Consider the following 20,945-nt stretch of genomic DNA (forward strand, 5'->3'; position numbering starts at 1 on the left):
CACAGCAGCCTCAAACTTCTGGCTTAAGCAATCCTCCCACCTCAGCCCCCCAGTTAGCTGGGACCACAGGCACACACCACCATGCTCAGCTAATTTTTATATTTTTGGTAGAGACAAGGTCTTGCTCTACTGACCAGGCTGGGCTCAAACTACTGGCATCATGCAATCCTCCTCCCACCTAGGCCTCCCAAAGACTGCATCTCAATTTAGAAAACAAAAACAAACAAAACCAAATAAAAACAATGACATGAGGTTTTCTATGGGGGTGAGGGCTCACATTATTTCTGAAAAGATTTGGAGACAAAGAAATTCCAGTATCTTTATCACATACTTCCTGCCATGGAAGATCTCTGGGTCCATTTCTATAAAAAAGGAGTTGTGCACAAAGGTATCAGGAATTGGAGCATGTGTGTGAGGGTGTGTGTGTGTGTGTGTGTGTGTGTGTGTGTATGTGTTAAGTACCAGAGCTTTAGAAAGTCTACAAACCTCAGCTGGGCACAGTGGCTCACGCCTGTAATCCCAGCACTTTGGAAGGCTGAGGCGGGTGGATCACGAGGTCAGGAGTTCGAGACCAGCCTGGCCAACATGGCGAAACCCTGTCTCTACTAAAAAAATACAAAAAATTAGCTGGGCATGGTGGCATGTGCCTGTAATCCCAGCTACTCGGAAGGCTGAGGCAGGAGAATTGCTTGAACCCGGGAGGCAGAGGTTGCAGTGAGCCAAGATCGCGCCACTGCACTCCAGCCTGGTTGACAGAGCAAGACTCCGTCTCAAAAAAAAAAAAGAAAAGAAAAGAAAAGAAAGAATGCATTTTATGTCTATATGTATAGTTTTTAAGGACCATTATGACCAGCAGAGGTGGACAAAAGAAATAGAAATACAGATTATGAACAAAAGTTGAAGGCATTTCTTTAACTTAAGAGGAGTGAAACACTGCACTTGCTCACACATCCTTACCCTGGTCACAAGCTGCTACTTTCATACACCCTATGCTCACCTGTGCCCTCTATTTGTGCCTCATACCCTCTGGAAGGCTGAGTAAGTACCAATTTCTCTTGAAGCTTTCCTGACCGAGGGTAAGAATCTTTTGAGCTCAAACATTTTGTAATACCTCTAAGATGCACTGATTATAGACTACAATGAAAAACAGCTCAACAATATCTTAAATTTGATCACCACCAGTAGATCATAGAAAATCACCGTTTTTCCTCAACAACTGCCAAAACGACAAACAAGGGGCTAGGTTTTTTCACTTTTTGTTTTTTCTGCAGTAGAAAAAGAATTTAATGGAAGGGTGGTCCATGTCAGAGAACCAGAGAGATATCGCCCAAATCAGTCACCTTTTTTCTGCACATTTGTATGCTATCAATGCATACATCAGGTATTATTAAGGAATAATAAAGAATATAAACTTTTCATCCCAGTGATCCTCAAAAGAAAACAAAAAGCCATATATCCTATAAGGTCAAGAGTCACCTGCCTGGGAAGCAGATTTTAGGTTCTAACCTTTGGCTTCTAATGGCTATATAATTTTCTTAGAACCTGGAAGACCAGCATTTCCCAAAATGATGTCTGCTAGACCCTCTTCTGTACCATTCTGAAAAGATATTCAAATCAATCGGGAAAGGCCCGATTTTTATTGTTTTATTGTTTTTTTTCGTTTGTTTTTAAAGACAGAGTGTCACTCTGTCATCCAGGCTGGAGTGCAGTGGCACGATGTCAGCACACTGCAACCTCTGCTTCCTAGATTCAAGCAATTCTCCTGCCTCAGCCTCCTGAGTGGCTAGGATTACAGGTGCATACCACCACGCCCAGCTAATTTTTTGTATTTTTAGTAGAGATGGGGTTTCACCATGTTGGCCAGGCTGGTCTCGAATTCCTGACCTCAAATGATACGCCCGCCTCAGCCTCCCAAAGTGTTGGAATTACAGGCGTGAGCCACTGCGCCTGGCCAGGAAAGTCTGTTATTAAAACAAAGTTAAAATGGTTACTTTACTGGAGAACTTTTGTGGGGCTTTAATATGGTAATACACATTATAAATTTCCAACCTAAAATTCCATTATGAAGCCTTTAGCAAAGTAGTTTAAGCAAGATCCTGAGAAGAGTCTGGAAAACGCTTCAAAGAAGTCTTTTGTTTTTTGGTCACCGTAGTACTGAGTACCTTAGTTCCCAAAAAGTTCTTACCTGATATGTGTTGCGGGCAGAGATTCATACTGGCGTGACAAAAAGAGTTCCCTATGTTTCAACTGATGTTTCTGCTTATCGGTCAAGTCAGCCTCAACTGTTGTTTCAGATTCTTCCTCAATTTCTTCTACACAAATAAAATTCAAAGAATTTATTAGTACAAAGCACATTATCTGTTTGGATATTGAAACAGATCAAATCAACATTTCATTCAATATTTTCTTCAAACTAATCAATTTTAAATTTAAACATTTGCCAGGTGCAGTGGCTCATGCTTGTAATCCTAAGCATTTTGGGAAGCTGAGGCAGGTGGATCACCTGAGGTCAGGTGTTTGAGACCAGCCTGGCCAACGTGGCGAAACCCCATCTCTACTAAAAATACAAAAATTAGCCTGGCATGGTGGTGGGCGCCTGTAATCCCAGCTACTCGGGAGGCTGAGGCAGGAGAACTGTTTGAATCCAGGGGGTGGAGTTTGCAGTCAGCCAAGATCGTACACTTCACACCAGCCTGGGTGAAAGAGCAAGACTCTGTCTCAAAAAAAAAAAAAAAAAATTAAACACTTATCTTGTCAGTTCAACTATAACCATAAAATTATCAGGGCCTCAAAGGAAGAAAAATTCCAACTTAAAAATGGCAGATGGTACCCCAAAAATATATACAAATATTACCTATCAATTTAAAAATTAATTCACTTTTTTTTCGGAGATAGAGTTTGCTCTGTCGCCCAGGCTGGAGTGCAGTGGTGTAATCTCAGCTCACTGCAAACACCACCACCTAGGTTCAAGCAATTCTCGTGCCTTAGCCTCCAGAGTAGCTGTGATTACAGGCGTACATCACCACACCTGGCTAACTTTATGTATTTTTAGTAGAGACAGCGTTACACCATGTTGCCCAGCTGGTCTCGAACTCCTGGGCTCAAGTGATCTGCCTGCTTTGGCCTTCCAAAGTGCTGGGATTACAGGCATGAGCCACCACACCCAGCCTCACAGAAGGGATTTTATCAAATATAATGCCCTTGTTGAAGTAGTTCTTTATGAATAGCATGAGGGTAATGAATGGAGTAAGTATCAGATCTTTTCTACTTTCAAACTTTTAAAACTGAATTGAAAATGAACCTTAAACAGTAACTTAGAAAAAGATGCACCTAGCTCAAAGCAAGAATAAAGCAATTTAAAATTCTTTGGATATTCTCTTTAATGAACTACTCAAAGAGAAATATAGCACTAAAAGGGCCATTTACTTGCAGGTCTAATAACATTTCACCAGTGAAGATCAATAAAGTTACTGCTGCATTGGCACTATTAGCACTAGAAAATATCACATACAAAATTACACTCTTTACCTAATTAGGATTTGACAAATTGTTGTTGTATAAGACACAGCTAACTGAATTCTAATGCATACCCTACAGAGTTAAAACAGCAACCAGCTCTACAACAGTAACAGTAAATCTTACGTTCTTATACGATCCCTTGGTTCACCATAAAAAGGACCAAAATCACTGAAATCCAACCTAACCAAAGACAAAAATCACCACAACGGCATCTCTCATGATGCAGATCACTAATGAAAACCACTTTTTAAAATTTACCAGTTAAATTCCAAATTTCATTTATATATTTGTATAACTTTTTTTTAGACGGAGTCTCGCTCTGTCACCCAGGCTAGAGTGCAATAGCACAATCTCGGCTCACTGCAACCTCCATCTCCCGGATTCAAGTGATTCTCCTGCCTCAGCCTCCTGAGTAGCTGGGATTACAGGCGTGTGCCACCACACCTGGCTAATTTTTGTATTTTTAGTAGAGACAGGGTTTCATCATGTTGCCCAGGCTGATCTCGAACTCCTGAGCTCAAGCAATCTGTCCACCTCGGTGTGAGATAAATCAATTAGTAGAGTGGATGAAGAGTAAAGAGAATTCAAAAGATAAATTTAAAGTTAGACAGGCCAGGTGTGATGGCTCATGCCTGCAATTCCAGCACTTTGGGAGGCTGAGGCAAGCGGATCGCTTGAGCCCAGGAGTTCAAGAGCAAACATCTCTACAAAAAATACAAAAATTAGCCAAGCCCATGGTCCCAGCTACTCAGAGACTGATGTAGGAGGATCGCTTGAACCCAGGAGGTGGAAGGTGCTGTAAGCTGAGATCGCACCACTGCACTCCAGCCTGGGCGATACAGCAAGACCCTATGTCGAAATAAATAAATAAATAAAGTTGAACAATGCCTCTGAGCCAGAGTCTGATCCATGAGACTCTCACCAATCTCCCGCAGGAGACTCCTCTTTGCTACAAAGCAGCACCCACATACGCTTAAGGTACTTCACAGTATGCCTTGCTCTACTCTACAGTTAACTGATTTCACTGCATCCCTTGAGAACAATGACAGGTCACTTATCTTTGTATCCACCCTATTTTACTTGTGGGGTAAAAGTGAACCTCAAGAAACATTCAGAGCAGACCAAGTAAGAATTATCGAGCAACACTAAATTCAACAGCAGCAAGGATAGACTCACAAAGTTACACCATAAAACACTGCACAACATAAACATCAATAAGTTACTGTAAAAGGGGCTTTATTTTTCACATTTCATTCCAGTGCTTTTCAAAATTCTTCTTTCAAGATTTAACACAAAGTGGATGGGAGACTAAACTTAACAGTTACACTTGACGCCGGGCGCAGTGGCTCATGCCTGTAATCCCAGCACTTTGGGAGGCCGAGGCGGGTGGATCACCTGAGGTCAGGAGTTTGAGACCAACCTGGCCAATATGGTGAAACCCCATCTCTACTAAAAGTACAAAATATTAGCTGGGCATAGTGGCGGGAGCCTGTAATCCCAGCTACTCTGGAGACTCAGGCAGGAGAATCGCTTGAACCCAGGAGACGGAGGTTATAGTAAGCCAAGATCACGCCATTGCACTCCAGCCTGGGCGACAAGAGCAAAACTCTGTTTCAAAAAGAAAAAAGAGCTGGGTGCGGTGGCTCACGCCTGTAATCCCAGCACGTTGGGAGACCGAGGCGGGCGGATCACAAGGTCAGGAGATCGAGACCATCCTGGCTAACACAAGGAAGCTCCGTCTCTACTAAAAATAGAAAAATTAGCCGGGTGAGATAGTGGGCGCCTGTAGTCCCAGGTACTGGGGAGGCTGAGGCAGGAGAACGGCGTGAAGCCGGGAGGCGGGGCTTGCAGTGAGCCATCACTGCACACCAGCCTGGGCAACAGAGCCAGACTCCGTCTCAAAAGAAAAAAGAAAGAAAATTGTGTTGACCTCATAGACCCCCTGGAAAGGATTTCAGGAACTGCTGAACTAAATGCAAAAGAAATCTTACCTAAAAGTATATATTAAATAAAAACCAGAAATTGGCTAAGTATGAGTTTTTTACTTTACTGACTTTAAGAAATTTACCACAGAAATTTTATTTTCACAGTGTGAGATACAAGGACTCATCAGTTATTCTATAGCAAATCAGGATCCCATCAGAAATTTAAGCTATTTCTGCTTTATATTTATTCAAAGAACACTGCATCGGGCAAAAGCTGCCCAATACTGTAATAAATTCCAAGTCCATATGGAATTTTATATAGTCTCAACATGCTACTGTACTATTTTTCACTTGCTATCAATTTTAAAACAAAGAATCAGAACCAAATTATCTAGCACCAACAGAGCACCATCCATCCTCTAATTCATTAACACCCCAGCAAGCAGCTTCCTAAAACACAATTTCTATTTCTCCCGTTTTCATAAAAAGGCCTCAATAACTTCCAACCAACCACCATTAGGGTAAAAACTAAACTTTCTTTTTTTTTTTTGAGACGGAGTCGTCTCGCTCTGTCGCCCAGGCTGGAGTGCAGTGGCACGATCTCGGCTCACTGCAAGCTCCGCTTCCGGGGTTCACGCCATTTTCCTGGCGCAGCCTCCCGAGCAGCTGGGACTACAGGCGCCCGCAACAACGCGCGGCTAATTTTTTGTATTTTTAGTAGAGACGGGGTTTCACCATGTTGGCCAGGATGGTCTCGATCTCCTGACCTCGTGATCCGCCCGCCTCGGCCTCTCAAAGTGCTGGGATTACAGGCGTGAGCCACCGCGCCCGGCCAAACTAAACTTTCATGGCTTATACATCTAACAATCTGCCTTGCCACATGTTTTAACAAGGACCTGTGTTCTCCCTTCCACCCTACCTCCAGCAAAAAAAAAAAAAAAAGTAAATTTATTGATGTGCCTACCAACGTGTTCTGACGCTATGAGGAAGCCATAAAAGTCCTACCCTGAATTACAGTCCATCCTGGATTCCAGGCAAGAATATATACCTTCAGATTTGGTGAGTACTATAAAATTACACGGCATACCCTGGAAGCATGATGGAGGAAATTCATGTAGCTTGATGAGCCAGCAGAGGTTTCTCTGAAGAAATCAGTTTGAACGGACACCAGAAGGGAAAGGAGGTGGATGGCTGGGCCCCTGTCTTTGGTAATTAGAGAACACTCCTCTGGATAAGGATAGCCCAGGTATCTGTACTTGGGCTTGGTCTGACTGAGGGAATTTACTGCTTTTCCCTTCACATCCTGCTAACTCAGCTAAAAACCTCATTAGGGAGTGTCTCCCAGTTTTAAAGCTCAAAATCCCTCATTTAGAGAACCCCTCAGTCCCCAGCAAATGAGGACAGTTTGATCACCCTAGCCCTCATATTACCCAAATGAAGCATTAAACTTATGGTAACATAATAGTTAAAAATTTAAAAGACTGAAAGAACATAGACCAACTGGAGTTCTCATACATTAACAGAGGAAGTGAAAAATTGGTCCAACCACTTTGGGAATCTGTTTGGCAAAATCTACTGAAGTAAAATTTCTGTGACAAGTTTCTTCCACCACATGAACCAACAATGTTTCTCCTAGGTAATTACCCAAGAGAAATGAGAGCATAAGTACACCAAAAGACCTGTACATGAATGTTCATAGGAGCTTTATTTGCAGTAGCCAAAAACTGGAAATAAGCCAAATGTTCAGTAATAGGAGAACAACAACTAAGGCTGGGTATGGTGGCTCACGCCTGTAATCCCAGCACTTTAGGAGGCCGAGGCAGGTGGACAGCTTGAGCCCAGGAGATCCAGACCAGCCTAGGCAACAGGATGAAACCCCATCTCTACAAAAAAATACAAAAATTAGGACTGGGCAGTGGTTCACGCCTGTAATGCCAACACTTTGGGGGGCCAAGATGGGTGGATCACCTGAGGTCAGGAGTTCGAGACCAGCCTGGCCAACATGGCAAGACCCCCGCCTCTACTAAAAATACAAAAATTAGCCAGGCAAGGTGGTGGGTGACTGTAATCCCAGCTACTCAGAAGGCTGAGGTGGGAGAATTCCTTGAATCCGAGAGATGGAGGTTGCAGTGAGCCAAGATCATCCCACTGCACTCCAACCTGGACAACAGAGCAAGACTCCATGGGATCAGACAAAAACAGCTGGCAGTGGTGGTGTACACCTGAAATCCTAGCTACTCCAGAGGCTGATGCAGGAGAATTACTTGAACCTGAAAGGTGGAGGTTGCAGTGAGCTGAGATCGCAACACTGCACTCCAGCTTGGGCAGCACTGCAAGACTCTGTCTCAAAAAAAATTAGGTGGGCTTTGTGGCGTGCACCTGGAATCCCAGCTACTCAGGAGGCCAAGGTGGGAGAATCCCTTGAGCCTGGAAGTTCGAGACTGGCCTGAGCAATATAGTAACACCTCATGTCTACAAAACAAAACTTAGAAAGTTAGTCGTGTGGCGGCACGCACCAGCGAGAGGGTCACTTGACAGAGACCCTGCCTCAAAACAACAACAACAAAACAGACAAGGCAGTGCTCAGTGCTTACACAGTGTTGTGAGCAGTATTTATTTACAAACAGCCACACTGGAAAAACTTAATAGTTCATAGCGTATTGGATAGACTACACAGAAAGGTCTTGCCTCTGTAAGAGGGAATAATTAAGCCCCAGGCTGAGCACTGCTCCACACTCACTTAACAAATCATAGATGCAACAACTAAACATCAGGCTGTTTCCAAGTAACTTAAATGCATCCCAGAACAAAGTTCAAGTTGATTTATAATAATAAAAAATGGGTCAGGGATGGTGACTCACACCTTAATCCCAGCACTTTGGGAGGCCAAGGCGGGTAGATCGTGAGATCAAGAGATGGAGACCATCCTGGACAACATGGTGAAACCCTGTCTCTACTAAAAATACAAAAATTAGCCAGACGTGGAGGCGCATGCCTATAGTCCCAGCTACTCGGGAGGCTGAGGCAGGAGAATTACCTGAACCCGGGAGGCGGAGGTTGCAGTGAGCCAAGAACATGCTACTGCACTCAAGCCTAAGCGACAGAACATGACTCCATCTCAAAAAGAGAAAAAAAGAAAAAAGAAAAAATCCAGAGACAAACCCTACTCAGCAAATAAAAGATGTAAAAGAAATGAATCATTGAGCTAATCACAGTGGCTTACGTCTGTAATCCCAGAACTTTGGGAGGCCAAGGCAGGCAGATCAGCTGAGGTCAGGAGTTCAAGACCACCCTGGCCAACATGGCGAAACCCCATCTCTATTAAAAATACAAAAATCAGCCAGGTGTGGTGGCGCATCCCTGTAATCCTAGCTACTAGGAGACTGAGGCACAAGAATCGCTTGAACCCAGGAGGCAGAGGTTTCAGTGAGCGGAGATCACACCACTGCACTCCAGCCTGGGTGACAGAGCAAGACTCGGTCTCAAAAAAAAACAAAGAAACATGGGCCTGAATGGGAAAGGGGATGCAAAAAAAAATAATAATCAATAAAAAGAAACATGGGCCATATATACTATAGGATGTAACCTTTTTCAAACCTTTAACCAGTTTGGAAACCAAAAGTCAGAAAATTAATAGTCTACCATGGACAAAATGGAAACAAGAATCAGTTGGAGGGTAAAGGATTATAATTTCACTTCCTGCAACCATCTGCTATAGTACATTTCATTCTGGGAGCCCTTCACTAACAAATTTCTTATAATCCTGTTGCCCTTTCCCCTTTACAGCTGTTTATATGAAAAGACAGACAACCATAAGCAAGTTTTTTTGTTTTGTTTTGTTTTTTTGAGACAGAGTCTCGCTCTGTTGCCCAGGCTGGAGTGCAGTGGCGTGATCTTGGCTCACTACAACCTCTGCCTCCTGGGTTCAAGCAATTCTCCTGCCTCAGCCTCCTGAGTAGCTGGGACTACAGGAATGAGCCGCCACACCCAGCTAAATTTTTTTGTATTTTTAGTACAGACAGGGTTTCACTGTGTTAGCCAGGATGCTCTCGATCCCCTGACCTCGTGATCCGCCCGCCTCGGCCTCCCAAAGTGCTGGGATTACAAGCGTGAGCCACCATGCCTGGCCCATAAGCAAGTTTTTTAAAAAGTCTTGAAATGGAAAACATTTCCCTAACTGTATAGAGAACAGAGTAGTCTGAAAACCACCTAAATAAAAGAAGTGAAACTCCTTAAGCTACAAAAACCCACCAAATGAGTCAACCATATTATACCTTAATGACAAAAAGAATTAAACAAAAACAGGAAATAAAATATTTTATTTTGTAATCTTTAGGGATATCTTTACAACATCTTAACCTTGAATAATTTTCTACCATGATGAAATTAATTCCTGTCAGGAACTGCAGTTTCACCCACATGAATTACCACTACTCTTTTTTTTTTTTTTGGAGACGGAGTCTCACACTGTTGCCCGGGCTGGAGTGCAGTGGCGCAATCTCGGCTCACTGCAACCTCCACCTCCCAGGTTCACGCCATTCTCCTACCTCACCCTCCTGAGTAGCTGGAGGCGCCCGCCACCACACCCGGCTAATTTTTGTATTTTTTTTAGTAGAGACAGGGTTTCACTGTGTTAGCCAGGATGGTCTCGATCTCCTGACCTTGTGATCCACCTGCCTCGGCCTCCCAAAGTGCTGGGATTGGGATTACAGGCATGAGCCACCGTGCCCAGTACCACTACTATTAAATGTAAAGCAAGTTTGGCTAGCCAACTATTTTTATAATGTTGCTAGAAAGATGCACAAATCCCCATAATATGAAAACATGTGCAGCTTTAAAGACTCATAGAAGTCTTATAAACATGGACACGATGCAACACTGGCTCAGGAAAAACTTGCGGAAAGGAACTGGCATGAGGTACACTGAAAGGATATGGGACATTAGCCACCGTCCTGAGCCCTGAGCTGTCACCACTAGCAAACGAAGTTAAAAAGGAGAGCAGCCACAACCATTCTCCACATTCCTAGGTGTCAAGAAAGGGGCAGAGTGAACTAAGGCTTCAGATGACCATTTTCCAACTTCCTGGCTGGAAGGGACAACTGAAAATGCATGCCACTAGCACAACTCTAGAAAAGCCTCCAGTGGTACCCACTTCCCATGTATGTCAAGGCTTCTGTGTTAATGTGAAAGTCCTCCAGGGGGCCCAGTCAAAGCTACTGTTTTCTGCATGTCTTATGATTTGTAGGGGCTTTTATTCATTTAATCGCTACAAAAACCCTCAACACAGGAAGGGTAATAAGGTAGAAAGTATTAATGAGTCCCTTGTAAAGATGAATTAAGGCTCAACAACGTTAATTTATCTGCCCCATAACGCCAAATTATACAAACATATAACAAAATGCAGTATATTTATCTTATCCAAAATAAATTTTAAGGAGATAAATAAAACATACAAAAGAAGCATTTAGAGGACAGGATACTAATCCAGTTAGGTGACCTTAGACCTAACCAAGGACTCAACCAAAAAATACAGAGGGTTTAAACAGATTATGTATAAGGTCCTCACAGGTCTAAAATTCCGTGATTTGGAATGCTAAATGAAAAATACTTTGGACTACCTAAATATAGAGGCAATATATTAAGGTAAAAGCACTAGTTAGAAATAGAAGTAGTGGAGGCCAGGCGCAGTGGCTCACGCCTGTAATCCCAGCACTTTGGGAGGCCGAGGCGGGTGGATCACAAGGTCAGGAGATACAGACCATCCTGACTAACACAGTGAAACCCCATCTCTACTAAAAATACAAAAAATTAGCTGGGTGTGGTGGCAATAGTCTCAGCTACTCAGGAGGCTGAGGCAGGAGAATCACTTGAACCCGGAAGGTGGAGGTTGCAGTGAGCCAAGATCATGCCACTGCACTCCAGCCTGGGCAACAGAGCAAGATTCTGTCTCAAAAAAACAAAAAGAAAAGAAAAGAAATAAAAATAGTAGCAAAAAGATCCGGAATTCAGTGAATGTACACTATACTTCAATAAAAAGATTTGTTTTAAAAAGATAACTTGGCCAGGCGCAGTGGCTCATGCCTGTAATCCTAACACTTTGGGAGGCTAAAGTGGGCAGATCGCTTCACCCCAGGAGTTCAAGACCAGCCTGGGCAACGTGGCAAAACCCTGTCTCTACAAAAGGATACAAAAATTAACCAGACACGATGGTACACAACTGTAGTCCCAGCTACTCAGAAGGCTGAAGCAGGAGGATCAGTTGAGCCTGGGAGGCAGAGGTTGCAGTAAGCTGAGATGGTGCCACTGCACTCCAGCCTGGGCAACAGAGCAAGACCCCATCTCAAAAAAAAAGATAACAGGTGGGAGAGGTGGCTCATGCCTGTAATCCCAGCACTTTGGGAGGCTGAGGCGGGCAGATCACAAGGTCAGGAGTTTGAGACCAGCCTGGCCAACATGGTGAAACCCCGTCTCTACTAAAAATACAAAAATTAGCTGGGCGTGGTAGTGCACGCCTGTAATCCCAGTAACTCAGGAGGCTGAGGCAGGAGAATTGCTTGAACCCAGGAGGTGGGGGTTGCAGTGAGCCAAGATCATGCCACTGCACTCCAGCCTGGCCAACAGAACAAGACTCCATCTCAAAAACAGAAAAAAAAAAAAAAGATAACTTGTTGGCCAGGTGCAGTGGCTCACGCCTGTAATCCCAACACCTTGGGAGGATTAGGCAGTAGGATCACATGAAACCAGTACTTTGAGACCAGCCTGGGCAACACGGTGAGACCCCATTTCTACAAAAAATAATAATAATAATAATTTTTTTAAAAGATGGCCAGGTGTAGTGGCTCATGCCTGTAATCCCAATTCTTTGGGAGGCCGAGGTGGGCGGATTGCCTGAGCTCAGGATTTCGAAACCCGCCTGGACAACAAGGTGAAACCCCGTCTCTACTAAAATACAAAAAAAAAAAATTATTCACCGGGCAATGCAGTGTGCTCCTGTTGTCCCAGCTACTCAGGAGGCTGAGGGAGGAGAATTGCTTGAACCCGGGAGGCAGAGGTTGCAGTGAGCCAAGATCGCACCACTGCACTCCAGCCGGGGCGACAGAGCGAGACTCTGTCTCCAAAAAAAAAAAAAGATAACTTGTGGAAAAATTTAGATTAGCTACTTCAAGTATAAACATGATTTTCAAATAAATAAATAAATAAATAAATAAAAATGATTTTCATTCTGTAAGTCCACAGACAGCAAAAAAAAAATTAAGGATTTTCAATCAACTAGTCACATGAAAATATACAACATGAGCCTGTGTTCTTCCAGACCACAAATTAAGCCACACAATGACAGAAGTAAAGCTAACACAAGGCTTTCTAAAAAGCTTAAAAATATCTAATTGCTGGAATGCCTCATTTAATGATCAATAAGCAATGTGACATCAATTTTAAAGTATTAATACAGTACTTGCTTTGTTCACGAAAAATATAAACCATTAACATTCAGAAGACCAGATCAATAAGAAAATGTATATCATAAAACATAATTAACTTGTCAAATAATAAACCTTTGTAATATTTACAGTTGATAATAATCTGGTTAATGAGACACAAACTTGACATAACTGCCAATTACAAAATGTCACTTACAAAAATAAAAACTCCATAAAATAGCAAGAGAAAAATGTCCTTTTAAATGAAAGTTGATTACTTTAATGCTGTGATAAAAAATAGATTTTATGCCAACTCCAATCAAGGGGTAACAGCTGGCTAGAAAGGACCAAGTGGGCCCAAGGGCAGAGTAAGGACTCAGTATCTTGGTTGGGCCCTGGCTGCAAAAGGAGAGTAGCAGGCTGACTGAGGTCTATGTGCCTACACACTTCACAGACTAAGAAACAAAAAGCCATGGGCTATGTTCTCAAAATGTAAAATGTTTTAAGAAAATACAACACACATCTTAGCTTTATCTTAGCTAAACACACGTTTAGCTTTATTCCTAATAAAATTTGTGACTGAAGTACAAAATTAGAAATCAGAAAAAGTTTTTCAAATGCCTGGATGACCTTTTATTGTTCTTTTATTTTCCCTTCTCTCTTTAGTATTTCTCTCGGAAGTATTAAGATTTCAAAAACTGTGCAGAATGAATCACAGACAAATGCTTTCAGAAACTTAGATGGGGACATATATAATGTAAGATGGACTTAACTTACATGTAGAATAAAATGGACTTACATGTAAAAGCATGTAGAGTAAGTGTTTGGTATTATGTGTTAGCTCCTACTATTATTGTTAAATCATTATTGTAACTTATTACTAAGTCATAAGGTACTAAGTAAAAAGTTACAATAATAATTTTTAAAGTTTTTTCCAGTCCTATGTGATCTGAAAAAATATATATATACCCAAATACCATTTACTTAAACATGGGAAGGTAGAGGACAAGGAAAGAAGAAAATCTAAGTAAAATGTATTTCCTTGTTCTAATAGGAGAAGAAGTCAAGGAAAAATGTAAGGTTAAACACGTCAGTTTACAATTAGGAATATCTGCTTTACTTCCTTTATTGGAGTAACTAAAGGTTTCTTTTATTTTTTCCCCCTACAAATTAATTTAGCAAAAGTTAAACTCAGAATAGGCAAAGAATATAAACAGTTCACAGAAAAGGACACACATGTGGCCTTTTAAAAATATAAAAAAGATGCCGGGCACAGTGGCTCACGTCTGTAATCCCAGCACTTTGGGAGGCCGAGGCGGGCAGATCACGAGGTCAGGAGATTGAGACCATCCTGGCTAACACGGTGAAACCCCATCTCTACTAAAAACACAAAAAAATTAGCCGGGCATGGTGGCAGGCGCCTATAGTCCCAGCTACTCGGGAGGCTGAGGCAGGAGAATGGTGTGAACCTGGGAGGTGGAGCTTGCAGTGAGCTGAGATCGCGTCACTGGACTCCAGCCTGGGTGACAGAGCGGGACTCTGTCTCAAAAAAAAAAAAAAAAAAAAAAATGAAGCTCCTGTTTAGCCTCACTACCTTGGTTTTGAATAAGAATAGATAACTATCGCCCAGTGTGGTGGCTCACACCTGTAATCCCAGCACTTTGGGAGGCCGAGGCAGGCAGATCATGAGGTCAGGAGATCAAGACCATCCTGGTTAACACGGTGAAACCCCATCTCTACTAAAAAATAAATAAATGAATAAATAAATAAATAAATAATTAGCCAGGCGTAGTGGCAGGCTCTTGTAGTCCCAGCTACTTGGGAGGCTGAGGCAGGAGAATGGCGTGAACCCGGAAGGTGTAGCTTACAGTGAGCTGAGATCGCGCCACTGGACTCCAGCCTGGGCAACAGAGTGAGACTCTGTCTCAAAAAAAAAAAAAAAATATATATATATATATGTATATTTTTATATATGTATATTTATATATGTATATATGTATATTTATATATGTATATATATTTTTTATATATATATATAAAAAGATGTTCCACTTCAGTCATAAGAAATTTAAGATACAATCCCACCAAGGCACCATTTTTAATCTGTAAGATTAGTAAAGATTAAAAAATTTAATCCTAGGCCTGGTGCAGTGGCTCCCACCTGTAATCCCGGCACTTTGGGAGTCCGAGTTGGGTGGATCACCTGAGGTCAGGAGTTTGAGACCAGCCTGGCCAACATGGTGAAACCCTGTCTCTACTAAAAACACAAAAAATTAGCCAGGCATGGTGGTGCGCACCTGTAATTCCAGCTACTCAGGAGGCTGAGGCATAAGAATTGCTTGAGCCCGGGAGGCAGAGGTTGCTATGAGCTCAGATCATGCCACTGCACTCCAGCCTAGGGACTGTCTTTTAAAAAAAAAAAAAAAAAAAAAAAGGGCCTGGCCTGGCGCATGGCTGCCTCCTAGCACTTTGGGAGGCCAAGGCAGGTGGATCATCTGAAGTCATGAGTTCAAGACCAGCCTGGCCAACATAGTGAAATCCCACCTCTACTAAAAATACAAAAATTAGCCAGGCATGGTGGTGTGCGCCTGTAATCCCAGCTACTCGTGAGGCTGAGGCAGAAGAATCGCTTGAACCTGACAGGCGGAAGTTGCAGTGAGCTGAGATCACACCACTGCACTCTAGCCTGGATGACAGAAGAAGACTCCGTCTCAAAAAAAAAAAAAAAAAAACTTAATCCTATACTGGTAAAAATGGAAGAGAATGGGCACTCATTCATTGCTGGTAGGTGTAAATTGGAACAATATCTGAAGCAATTAATTTGGTAATATCTGTCAAAATCACAATGCATATAACCATTTATTTTTTATAGAGATGGGGTCTTGCTATGTTGCCCAGGCTGCTGAAATGCAGTGGCTATTCACAGGTTCCATTGTAGTGTACAGAGCAAAACTCCGTCTCAATAAATAAATAAATAAAGATTCCATATCAATAAATAAATAAAGATAGATGCCATAGTCCTCCGAGTACTAAATGACATATACAGTCACACACCACATAACATTTAAGTCAACAGCGAACCACACATATGAACAACGGTCCCTTAAGGTTATAATGAAGCTGAAAAACTCCAACTGCCCAGTGACACTATAGCGGTAATGTCATGGCACAAAGCATTACTCACATGTCTGTGATGATACTGGTATAAACAAACCTACTGTACTGCCCATCAAATAAATGTATAGCACATACAATTATGTACAGTACTAACACTTGACATAGATAATGACTATGTTACTGATTTATGTATTTATTATACTATACTTTTTTTTTTTTTGACACAGAGTCTCGCTCTGTCACCCAGGCTGGAGTGCAGTAGCACGATGTTGGTCAGGCTGGTCTCAACGTCCTGACCTCAACTGATCCGCCCACCTCGGCCTCCCAAAGGGCTGAGATTACAGGTGTGAGCCACTGCACCTGGCCAATATACTATATGTTTTATTGTTGTTTTAATTCTACTTAATTTTTTTTTTTTGAGACAGAGCCTTGCTCTGTTGCCAAGGCTGGAGTGCAGTGACATGATCTCGGCTCACTGCAACCACCACCTCCTGGGTTCAAGCGATTCTCCTGCCTCAGTCTCCCAAGTAGCTGCGATTACAGGCCCATGCCACCACACCCAGCTAACTTTTGTTATTTTTTAGTAGAGACAGGGTTTCACCATGTTGGGCAGGCTGGTCTCGAACTCCTGACCTCAACTGATCCCCCCACCTCAGCCTCCCCAAGTGGTGGGATTACAGGCGTGAGCCACCGTACCTGGCCTATTGTTGTCTTAGAGTGTATTCTTTCTACTCAATAAGGAAAAAAGGTTAACTGTAAAACAGCCCCAGACAGGTCCTTCAGAAGGTATTCCAAAAGAAGGAATTGTTATCAAAGATGATAGCTCCGTGTGTGTTACTGTTCCTGAAGACCTTCCAGTGGGACAAGATGTGGACTGAGAAGACAGTGATATTGATGATCCTGACCCTGTGTAGGCCTAAGCTAATATATATGTTTATGTTTTCACTGTTAATTTAAAAAGTTTAAAAAGTGAAAATGAATTTTTTTGAGACAGGGTCTCCATCTGTACACCAGGCTTGTGTGCACTGGTGCAAACACAGCTCACTGCAGCCTCAACCTCTCAGGCTCAAGCAATACTCCTGTCTAAACCTCCTGAGTAGCTGGGACCACAGGTGCATGCCACCACACCCGGCTAATTTTTAAATATTTTGTAGAGACGGAGTCTTGTTATGTTGCTCAAGCTGGTCTTAAACTCCTGAGCTCAAGTGATCCTCCCATCTCAGCCTCCCAAAGTGCTGGGATTACAGGTATGATCTACTATGCCCAGCCATAAATGAATTGGTTTTTTGTTTTGTTTTGTTTTGTTTTGTTTTTGAGATAGAGTCTCACTCTGTCTCCCAGGCTAGAGTGCAGAGGCATGATCTCAGCTCACTGCAACCTCTGCCTACTGGGCTCAACCAATCCTCCTGCCTCAGCCTCCCTTAGCTGGGACTACAGGTGTATACTACCAAACCCGGCTAATTTTTATATTTTTTGTAGAAACAGAGTTTCACCATGTTGCCCAGACTGGTCTCCAACTCCTGGGCTCAAGCAATCTGCCCGCCTCAGCCCCACAAAGTGCTGGGATTACAGGCGTGAGCCACTAAACCAGGCCAAATGAATTTTTCCTAATAGGAAAAAAGCTTAAGGCCAGGCGCGGTGGCTCACGCCTGTAATCCCAACACTTTGGGAGGTCAAGGTGGGCAGATCCCGAGGTCAGGAGATAGAGACCATCCTGGCCAACATGGTGAAACTCCGTCTCTACTAAAAATACAAAAATTAGCTGGACGTGGTGGTGTGCACCTGTCATCTCAGCTACTCAGGAGGCTGAGGCAGGAGAATTGCTTGAACCTGGAAGGCGGAGATTGCAGTGAGCTGAGATCGCGCCACTGCACTCCAGCCTGGGCCACTGAGCGAAACTCCGTTTCAAAAAAATAAAAATAAAAAATAAATAAAATAAAATAAAAGAAAAAGAAAAAAGCTTATAGAATAAGGATATATGATGAAAGAAAATATTTTTGTATAGCCATTCAATGTGTTTGTGTTTTCAGTTGTTATTACAAGAGTCAAAAAGCTAAACAAAATTAAAAGGTTTATGAAGTTAAAAAGTTATAATAAATTGGGTTAATTTATTATTGAAGGAAAACGTTTCCATAAATTTAGTGTTGCCTAAGTGTACAGTGTTTAGTAAGTCTACAGTGGTGTACAGTATGTACTAGGCCTTCACATTCTACCACCACTCACTCACTGACTCACTTCAAGGCCTGGAATCTCCATTCATGGTAAGTGCCCTACACAGGTGTATCACTTTTTATCCTTTCTACTGCATTTTTACTGTACTTGTTCTATGTTTAAATATGTTTAGATACACAAATACCCAAAATTGGGTAACACCTGCATACAGTATTCAATACAATAACATGTGTACAGATTTGTACCCTAAGAACAGATAGGCTATACCACATAGCCTAGGTGTGTAATAGGCTATACCATCTAGGTTTGTGTAAGTACACTCTATGATGTCCACACATAGACAAAATCACCTAATGACGCATCTCTCAGAACATATCCTTGTCACAAAGCAATCATGGCTATGTTCTGCAGACTGCTCAATAGTAAACGATGAAAAATACCCTAATCCTCTACCAGTACACAGTGGTCAAATTACAGTACATCAAAGTGTGGAATAACACACAGTCATGAAAACTGGAACACAGTTTTAAAAAAAGCAAACAGGCGGGCAGATCACTTGAGGTCAGGAATTCGAGAGCAGTCGGGCCAATGTGGTGAAACCCTGCCTCTACTAAAAATACAAAAATTAGCCAGGCATGGTGGTGCACACCTGTAGTCCCAGCTACTCAGGAGGCTGAGGTGGGAGAAGTGCTTCAACTCAGGAGGCGGAGGTTGCAGTGAGCCGAGATCCCACCATTGCACTCCGGCCTGGGTGACAGAGCGAGCGAGACTCCACCTCAAAAAAAAAAAAAAAAAAAAAAAAAAAAAGCAAACATGAAAAAAAGCAAGCCCAGTTTCTCAGTCCATTTTGGGTTGCTATAAAAGAATATTTGAGGCTGGGTAATCTACAAAGCAAAAAGGTTTATTTGGCTCACAATTCTAATGGCTGTAAAGTTTATGACTGGGCATCTGCATCTGATGAAGGAATCAGGCTGCTTTCAGTCATGGCAGAAGGTGAAGGGGAACCAGTATGCAGCGATCACATGGCAAGAAAGGAAGCAAGGTTGGAGGTGTGCTGGTTCTTTTTAAAAACCAGCTCTCTAGGGAACTAACAAAGTGAGAAGTCACGTCTACTCCAGGGAGGGCATTAATTTAATCCATTCAAGAGGAATCTACTCCCATGACCCAATCATCTCCCATTACGCCCCACCTCCAACACCGGGGATCAAATCTCAACATGAGTTTGGAGGGCACAACATCCAAACCACAGCACGCAGGAAAAGGGCTATAGTGTACCCAAAGTCTCCAAAAGATGAACCTGTCTCTTGGGTGTATAAGAAGACATTCTAAGGGGTACACAGAAACGTAGGTTTAAGATCAACACCCACATGCTCCTACTGATCTGCCTGAGAACTAGCACAAGCTCAAGGCATCAGACTGATCTCTCATCTCCACTTCTCACAACTGCCCTTGTCTTATATACAGGCATCTCCTCTCAACCACCCTAAATCTTACTGCAGAACTTGGGTGAAACATGGGGAGTAAAAACCTCCAGGATACCAAACAAAGGGACCATTGGTGACAAAAGAGAAATACAATACAGGTCTCTGAGAAGCCTCTAACCCAGATATCAAAAAGTTTCACAGTAGGGTTTTGTGTCCTATACATACTTCAGCCTGGGCAACATGGTGAAACTTGTCTCTACTAAAAATACAAAAATTAGCCGGGCATGGTGGCACATATCTGTAATCCCAACTACTCCAGAAGCTGAGGCAGGAGAATCGCTTGAACCTGGAAGGCAGAGGTTGCAGTGAGCCAAGATGGCACCACTGCACTCCAGCCTGGGTGAAAGAGCAAGACTCTCTCTCAAAAAAACAAAAATCCAAAAAGAGGTGGTTACCTTACAGATGTACAGTACTCATTTATTAAAATTGGAAAAAAGGAGTCAGACTTTCTGGCAGAAAATCAGTGTTATTTATTTAGCTGCCTGGTTTGTCAGGGAAGACTGGCTTTGCCATTAAGGTTACTGGTGTTAATTTTCCACAACTGAACAAATAAAATCCACAGTTCCAAGAATTAGATGAAAATGTATTTAAATAGTTTATAATTATATTAAAATTTGCATCATGTATTTAAATACATATTTAAGTATGTACATGATCTAAGAGTTAAACATTTACCGGACATAAATTTAAAACACAAACGTTTATTTTAATGAACATTACTTCATTACTTCAACTTTCCCAAACCTTTGAGTATACTGGTTGAAATAAGGTGCCGATGATGGTTTTATGTGTCAAACTATCTAAACTATAGTACCTAGTTATTCAATCAAAATCAATTTAGATATTGTTACGAAAATATTTTGTAGATATGAGTAACATCAGCTGACTTGAAGTTAAGAAGATTGGCCTCCATAATCAGGGTGGGCCTCATCCAATCAGTAAAAGGCCCTAAGTGTGAAACTAAGGCTTCCCTGAAGAAGAAATGTCCACCTAACAGACAGCCCCCCTGTGGATTTCAGACTTGCCTAGCCAGCCCCAGCAATTATGTAAACCAGTTCCTTGCAAAAAAAAAATCTCTTTATATGTATATAAACCTGTTGAAAATTTTATATAGCATATATATATGTATTTATAATACATACACGTGTATACATGCATACATATGTGTCTGTATATTTATACACATACATAATCTCCATCTGGTTCTCTTTCTCGGGTAAAACACTAATTGATACACCTATAGGGATAGGTGAATAGCAAGAAGTATAATTAATAATCTTTTGTTAGGTCTCAGTAAAACCTTTTTACTT

At 42.1% G+C, this 20,945-nt stretch overlaps 1 protein-coding gene across 15 annotated transcripts in view; it reads right to left on the reverse strand.

Annotated features, from left to right (window-relative positions):
* MTA3 (metastasis associated 1 family member 3) overlaps window positions 1–20,945 on the reverse strand; it is a 281,381-nt gene that overhangs the window by 168,214 nt on the left and 92,222 nt on the right. For all 15 annotated transcript variants that reach the window (XR_010149568.1, XM_054678377.2, XM_063789935.1 and 12 more), the window contains one exon: window positions 2,186–2,312. Coding sequence is in view for 14 of the 15 variants with exons in the window: in XM_054678377.2 (XP_054534352.1) it covers window positions 2,186–2,312 (127 nt within the window). In the remaining variant the exon portion in view is untranslated. The remainder of the gene's footprint in view (window positions 1–2,185; window positions 2,313–20,945) is intronic.

This window comes from Pan troglodytes, chromosome 12 (assembly GCF_028858775.2).
Source record: "Pan troglodytes isolate AG18354 chromosome 12, NHGRI_mPanTro3-v2.0_pri, whole genome shotgun sequence".
In the NCBI taxonomy this organism is placed as follows: Eukaryota; Metazoa; Chordata; class Mammalia; order Primates; family Hominidae; genus Pan; species Pan troglodytes.